Consider the following 8,310-nt stretch of genomic DNA (forward strand, 5'->3'; position numbering starts at 1 on the left):
TCATAAGCATAATCACTCTTATCATTAATAGTATAGATAGCACCAATAGTATAGCAATTATCATATTCTTCCAACCAAGTGCCAAAAAGATTTTCAAGGTCATAAGAAGTGTCATTATCTTCCTCAATTATATTTTCATGAGGCACAATAGTAATAGGAGCAGCATTATTTGGGAGAGATATCTTTTTACCTATCTTCCTTTTTCTTTTCTTCTTCTTCTTCACCACATCATGTGTGGGTTCAATCCTCTTTTTGGAGCTCTTTATTAATGAGATTGGTTGAATAGGAGGCTCCTCCTCGTTACCTGATTCATCATAAGAAATAATAGGAGGATATTGGGAAGTCTCTTCCCTTTCATTAGTATTCTCTTCATCTTCTATTTGTTTTATTTTCTTTATGTAATTGGCAACATAAGGATTTTCAATGCAATTCACCGCACAATACATATAAATCTTCTCTAGATCAAAACCAAGAAGTTTATCGAGATTAAAGTTTGGAATACCCTCAGTTATATGTTTCATTTCTTCATAACCCAAGAGCAAACTAAGTTCATTATGATGTGCAAGGAAAATCAAGTCATCATAATTTTTGGACACGATACGGTCATGGAACAATTTGCATTTGATATTTAAATGACCATGTTCATTGCAAAGTTCGCAAGTATGGGTAAGATATCTAGCTCTTCTTGCAACAATTTGGTTTCTAAGTACTTATGCCTCTTGCAATATCTATCTTCCCTATTTGGTGTGTACTTGCAAACCCAGTCTACTCCATAAAAATTGACATGTTTATAGGAGGCATCATAACTAGTGCAATAATCATTAGCATCATGGATATTCAAAGAATTCATACTAACAACATTGCAATCATGCTCATCATTCAAATATTTAGTGCCGAACATTCTATAGATTTATTCTTCTAGCACTTGAGCACAATTATCCTTTCCATCATACTCACGAAAGATATTAAAAAGATGAAGCGTATGAGACAAACTCAATTCCATTTTTTGGTAGTTTTCTTTTATAAACTAGACTAGTGATAAAACAAGAAACTAAAAGACTTGATTGCAAGATCTAAAGATATACCTTCAAGCGCTAACCTCCCCGGCAACGGCGCATGAAAAGAGCTTGATGTCTACTACACAACCTTCTTCTTGTAGACGTTGTTGGGCCTCCAAGTGCAGAGGTTTGTAGGACAGTAGCAAATTTCCCTCAAGTGGATGACCTAAGGTTTATCAATTTGTAGGAGGCGTAGGATGAAGATGGTATCTCTCAAGCAACCCTGCAACCAAATAACAAAGAGTCTCTTGTGTCCCCAACACACCCAATATAATGATAAATTGTATAGGTGCACTAGTTCGGCGAAGAGATGGTGATACAAGTGGTATATGGATAGTAGATAATAGTTTTTGTAATATGAAAATATAAAAACAGCAAGGTAACGAATGATAAAAGTGAGCGTAAACGGCATTGCAATGTGTGGAAACAAGGCCTAGGGCTCATACTTTCGCTAGTGTAAGTCCTCTCAACAATAATAACATAATTGGATCACATAACTATCCCTCAATATGCAACAAAGAGTCACTCCAAAGTCACTAATAGCAAAGAACGAACAAAGAGATTATGGTAGGGTACGAAACCACCTCAAAGTTATTCTTTCCAATCAATCCGTTGGGCTATTCCTATAAGTGTCACAAACAGCCCTAGAGTTCGTACTAGAATAACACCTTAAGACACAAATCAACCAAAACCCTAATGTCACCTAGATACTCCAATGTCACCTCAAGTATCCGTGGGTATGATTATACGATATGCATCACACAATCTCAGATTCATCTATTCAACCAACACAAAGGACCTCAAAGAGTGCCCCAAAGTTCTACCGGAGAATCACGACAAAAACGTGTGCCAACCCCTATGCATAGGTTCATGGGCGGAACCCGCAAGTTGATCACCAAAACATACATCAAGTGAATCACGTGATATCCCATTGTCACCACAGATATCCACGGCAAGACATACATCAAGTGTTCTCAAATCTTTAAAGACTCAATCCGATAAGATTACTTCAAAGGGGAAACTCAATTCATTACAAGAGAGTAGAGGGGGAGGAGAAACATAAGATCCAACTATAATAGCAAAGCTTGCGATACATCAAGATCGTGCCAAATCAAGAACACGAGAGAGAGAAAGAGAGAGAGAGAGAGAGAGAGAGAGATCAAACACATAACTACTGGTACATACCCTCAGCCCCGAGGGAGAACTACTCCCTCCTCGTCATGGAGAGCACCGGGATGATGAAGATGGCCACCGGAGAGGGATTACCCCCTCCGGCAGGGTGCCGGGACGGGTCTAGATTGGCTTTCGGTGGCTACGGAGGCTTCTGGCGGCGGAACTCCCGATCTATTGTGCGTCCTGGAAGTTTTACGATATGTAGGTATATATGGGTGCAGGGGGTACGTCGGAGGAGCTACGGGGGCCCCACGAGGCAGGGGGTGCGCCCTAGGGGGTGGGTGTGCCCCCCACCCTCGTGGCTTCCTCGTTCCTTCCTTGACGTGGGGTTCAAGTCCATCTGGTAGGTTTCCTTCCAAAAATAACTTCTCCAGTTGATTTCGTTCCATTTCGACTCCGTCTGATATTCCTTTTCTTCGAAACACTGAAATAGGCATAAAACAGCAAATCTGGGCTGGGCCTCCGGTTAATAGGTTAGTCCCAAAAGTGATATAAAAGTGTATAATAAAGCCCATAAACATTCAAAACAGTAGATAATATAGCATGGAGCAATCAAAAATTATAGATACGTTGGAGACGTATCACAAGGAACTCCCGCGCGCAATACATAGAGTTGAGAGTATTGTGCATCCTTGCACCAAGATAGTTGGTGCACATTATAAACCACAACCAACTCATTACCCGGGTACATTCATGTGTGTCTTAGGTATATACCAAGGATCAATTGATGGCAATGGTGCACGCATGATTGGGCCATTTTTCATCTTGGTGAAGAGTTGGAGCAGTGCTAGATAACCTAGCATCTTATTATAACCAACACCAGCATGTGATCAACGTGCTAGAGAAGCGATAAAAATTGTTAGCACGGAGCACCTGGTATTCATTGCTCTCATCATTTGTCAGCAACAAATTACCATTTTTCTTGGAGGGAACCACTTTAATTCCCATGTTAGTTTATCCTTTTCGATAAATATGTTAATATTTATTTCCTATAAAATCAAACACAACACATAGATTTATGTTGTATCACACAACATCTACTCGGTTTGGTTTTTAGCGTAGTACTTAGGCAACAACCTCCATTAACTATCTAAGTTATACTTGACTCTCAAATATGTTCTTTCATGTTACTCCCAAACTGATATGTTTTTGTCCATGTGACATAAGAATATTATGCATCCCGGTTAGCTTGCACCAAGATAGTTGGTGCATTGTACCGTAAAGCACTTCAACTCATTATCCGAATACATTTATACTTAATTAATTTAGGTACATTAGGAGCATATAACCACATAGGCTTTGGGTATACCCTCCTTTTCAAAGGAAGAAGTTAGAGCAATGCTAGCCCATCTAGCATTTTATTACAACCTACATCAGCATGCCATCAACGTGCTAGAGAAACGATAAATTTTGTTAGCACATAGCACATGTTATTCATTGCTCTCATCATCTGTCACCAACGAAATTCCATTTTATTTTTGTCGGGGGAACCGCTTCATTCCCACATTAGTTTAGCCTTTTTGATAAACTTGTTAATATTCAGTTTTCTAGAAACATCAAACACAACACATAGATTTATGGCGCATCGCAACACTTGCATCACACAGCTTCTACTTGGTTTGGTATTTAGGGCCAGTTCTTTTGTTGGCTTCGAGAATAAGCTGGAATAAATTGCCCCCTACCCTGTTTATTCTAGAAGCCCAACCTAAATTATTTTTTAGAAGCCTACTAGTTAAGACAGTAGGCTTCTAAAAATAATTTTGGTTGGTCTTCTAGAGCTTATTCTAGAAGCCAAAAAAAACACCAAAAGAATCAATTATCTAAGCGATACTTGACTCTCAAACATGTTCTTGCATGTTACAATCATAATAAGTTCCTAGCATCATGATACGATGTTTGTTTTCATAAACATCGCATAAACACATAGATTTACACACGCATCATGTCGCAGATGCACTCACATGAACTTGGCTTGGGTTTTAGCGGATTGCATGTTTAACCACCTCCATTAAGTGTTTAAGGAAATAGTTTTCTCTCTCACATGTTATTGCATATTGTAGTCATAACTTCATGTCATTATGACATGTTGATGTTTGTTTACATGTGCATCAAGACATAAACACATTCATAGAACATCTACTCAGTTCAGTTTTTAGTGGAGAGGAGTACAAATTCAACCACCTCCCGTAACTATATACAAGTGATACTCGTCTCTCAAACATATTACCATCATGGCTTCATGGCATCACGGCATATTAGTGTTTGTTTTCATAAACATCAGATAGACCACATAGATTGACAATTGACATGCACAACACGATGCAGACGCACTCACACGACGTCTACTTAGTTTGGTTTTTAGTGGAGGGCGGGTTCAAGCACCTCGCTTAATATCTAAGCCACAATTGACTCTCAAACACATTCTCGCGTTACAACCATAACTTCACGGCATCACGACATGTTAATGTTTATTTTCGAAAACATCACACATCACGTAGATTTACACGCGCATAACGACACATACCTCACATGACGTCTACTATGTTTGGCTTTTAGTGGAGTACATGTTTGACCATCTTCGTTAAATACCTAAGCAATACCCGACTTTCAAATTCGTGTGTATTACAAGTTTACAACATAACTTTCTAAAGTTGGAGATAAATTATACGGAGTATTTTTATGGGCAATGGATTTGAGCGACAAGAAGGAAGTAATATGTTCATCAAATATAGACGGCCCTGATCGTGATCTACCAGATCGGACGGACGGGTGGGGAGGCGTGGAAAGCAGCGTCCAGCGTGCCAGCCAAACCTGCCTTCCAACTTACAAACCCGGGCCCACGCGTCATCCGAACAAAAGCCGAGCGACCAAACCCCCACTCTCCCCCGACGCCTGCTGCAAAGGCCAGCACAAGAACCACGCGACACCGGCCGGCGCACGGGGCCCCGGCTTCCGTCCGCCGCCACCCTCTCCTCTCCTGACCGTGGGGCACTGCTCGCCGTGGAAGCGAGCGGGGAGAGCAATGCCGATCGCGCTGGAGAGCGGCGCCCTGCTCGGCCGCGGGGTGCCGGCGGCGTGCGCCGGCTCCTCTTCGGCTGGGCAGGGCAGCAGCAGCCAGGCGGAGGCCGTGCACCTCGAGGAGTCGGAGGAGAGCGAGGGGGAGGTGCAGAGCTCGCTCAGAGGCCCCTTCGACACCATGGACGCGCTCCAGGAAGCCCTGCCCCGCAGGTCAGCCCCCCAATCCGCCCGTAAAGGTTGCGCCTTCATCGGCCTTCGTTGGCTAGTTGCGCCGTAATCTTGGTTCCACAGGCTTATTTTGGGGATTCGTGTATGCGTGGATCGTTTGGAAATTATTGCGTTCTCTTTTTTAGGATTCGTCTGATGCTATGGAGCAGTGCAGGGTGCGGTCATTCAGGTGGAATTTCGGGTGATTCAGTAATGCAGGTGGTTTCTTTTTGGAGAAAGTAGCTGTGTCAGGGTGGTCGTTTTGTTACGAAGTATGGGGATTTCTTGGGTGATCTGAGCCTTCTGGGGCCGTGAGGTGGGATATGGCCATATGGGTAAAATACTCAGCATGTGGATTGACGCTAGAGAGGAACTGAGCTTAATAGTTTGTCTTAGGAAGTTCAGTTCTTCATCAATTTCATCGGCGCAAGGGTTGCGCGGTGTGATCATCCGTCGCCTACGGACCGTGTTTGGCATTGGGGATCTTTAAGAAAAGTTCTATTATTGGTAGTTAGTACTCGCATAATGGTGCCAAACAGAGGATGCGGCTGGGAAGCTTGAAATTTGGTCCAGTTGTAATGGCAGTTTGTTAGTAGCTTTAATCCATCATGCTTTAGTTGCCAGCTGTTTCACATGCTTTTAGTCAAGACTAGTGCTCCGGTTGTTAGTTTCGTAGCCCGCTCTTTTGTAAGCACGCTATGGTTTTCTTTGCATTGACCCAGAGATTACCTCATGCGATGCATAATAACTAAGTATGCTATATTGCTATATATGCCGCCCAAGACTCCAAAACTTCTGTTGGTTGTGGTTTCCTAAATCTGACACTGGTATGTATAACCGTTAGTTCCAACTTTCAACACTAGTTTGTTCTGGCTTAATTAAAATAGTAACCAGCAATAAGCAATCAAGCACTGCAGTGCTCTTTTAAGCATCAGTCTAAAAGGTAATCATGTGAAAAAATATATAAGTGCGTTGTTTATACATAAACATGAAATCTTTCCAAACCATCTATCAGAAATTCACATGTCTTAGTCTAGAGGTGTAAATGTCAAATCTATTTCCAGATAGAATGAAAATGTTTATCGCTGCAGCTGCACCTGATCATACTAGCTAGAGCAATTCGGTGTTGTCCTATGTTTGTTTTCCCTGAAGCTATTTGTTCATGAACCTTATTTGAGTTTTTTATCTGTAATGTGTAAATCGGCAGTTCTAGCTGTTTTTTTTTAAGTAGTGTTCTTTCATTACATATGCTGTACACAAGTTTAAGGAAATATGTAGCTTTTTCTAGTTCAATCAACCTTAACAGAACATGAAGACCCTAGTTTGCTAGGAACTTTTGTATCCACGGCCACAGCTGAAATGCTCATGGTATAAATTTCTATTCACTAGGCTTTGTTCAATATCATTGGTATTATCCAGATTAATCTAACTTAGTACTTATTCGCATCATAATGAGCTTATTCATAGATTTCAAGAAAAGGAAATAAAAGATTATACAAGATGATTTAACCAATCAGCTAGATGAGAAGAATATCTTTTTCTTTAGCTGGTGGATAACTATGGCAACTTCATGCTTGAATTTTTTCGTTCCAGCCAATAATGCATTATCGTCTTCACGCTATCTTACATATTAAGAGTGACTTATTTTAATTTCTATTTATTATAGGAGAGAGTCGTCCAAAATCTACAATGCCAAGCCCAGTTCTTTGGCAAGTGCTCGGGATGTTGTGCTCTCACCTCAATCATCAAAAGGGCTTGCTAATCCTGAAAACCCCTCCCCTAAGAAGCGCAAGGGTCCTCTGCCATTCAGCATCGACCAGAATGAGTCGCAGAGCAAAGAGCTGAACCCTGTTGCTGTTGGGGATATCAACAACAGCCCAACGAAGTGCAGGATGCTATCGTCTCCAGCTGCTACAAGCAGTTCTCCATCAAAGAGCAGGAAAGAAGATGAGCATGAGTGCTGTACCCACATGCCTTGCCATAACCTGCAGAGAGAACTCAGTGACATGAATGTCTTTTCTTCTCCACCTGTTGGCCTTCAAACACAACCGATCTCAGTGTCAACCGCTGGTCAGCAAGATGTGGGGGCGTCGACTGATGTGGTTTCTCCCAGGGAAAAGCGCAGGAAGAATTAAAACAGGGCGTGTCGGTATTTTCATCGGTCAACCGCTGGTGTCCATTTTAGACTGCAGAATCTAGTGGCTAGTTAGTGGTACCCATATTCGGTACAATGCTTTGATTACAATGTTCAGTCTTCAGTGGTGGTTTTGTATAGTGCTAGCCTTCTGGTATTCTTCCTTTTGATACATAATTATAGAAATGAATATGGAATTGAGAAAGGGACGCTTTATCTTATAAGCCATATGCGCTTTGATCAACGATTTTTCATTCGTTGTGCATTTACCTGTTTGGTTTCATTCATGGACGACCATGGGCGTAATCCCTGTTTTGTTTTGCGCAGTTTGATTTATTTATTTTAAAGACAAAGGGAAATAAGTTTATGACACGGATGACCAAAGACCAAAGGAAGTCAGGTTCACTTATAGCTCAACTGAAGATGCTGTAGGTTTCATCAGGGACAGTTGAAGATGAGATATTGGAGGAAACCAAATCTTGTGCCATTATAGCTGAAGATTTGGTTCCATCCAAATCTCACATTCAGCTTGCAAGGTTAGGTTCTTGAGACAGATTCAGGTGTCCATCCAACTATCACTTCTTGTAGCTAACACCCAGTGTCTGACATATGAACATAAGATATTGGAGGAAACCAAATCTTGCCACACCCGACGGTAAGATTTGGTCCCATCCAACACTCAAATTCATCTGCCAAAATTCTCCAAGTTGCGACGGCCAG

The 8,310-nt window shown here is 41.6% G+C and overlaps 1 protein-coding gene across 1 annotated transcript; it reads left to right on the forward strand.

Moving 5' to 3' along the window:
- The first annotated feature begins 5,104 nt into the window (after positions 1-5,104).
- On the forward strand, positions 5,105-7,818 carry LOC125522411. Its single transcript, XM_048687475.1, has 2 exons — positions 5,105-5,459; positions 7,123-7,818. The coding sequence occupies exons 1-2, from the start codon at positions 5,254-5,256 to the stop codon at positions 7,589-7,591; spliced, it is 675 nt and encodes a 224-aa protein (XP_048543432.1). The 5' UTR covers positions 5,105-5,253; the 3' UTR covers positions 7,592-7,818.
- Positions 7,819-8,310: the final 492 nt, after the last annotated feature.

Source organism: Triticum urartu, chromosome 7 (genome assembly GCF_003073215.2).
Source record: "Triticum urartu cultivar G1812 chromosome 7, Tu2.1, whole genome shotgun sequence".
Classification (NCBI taxonomy): Eukaryota; Viridiplantae; Streptophyta; class Magnoliopsida; order Poales; family Poaceae; genus Triticum; species Triticum urartu.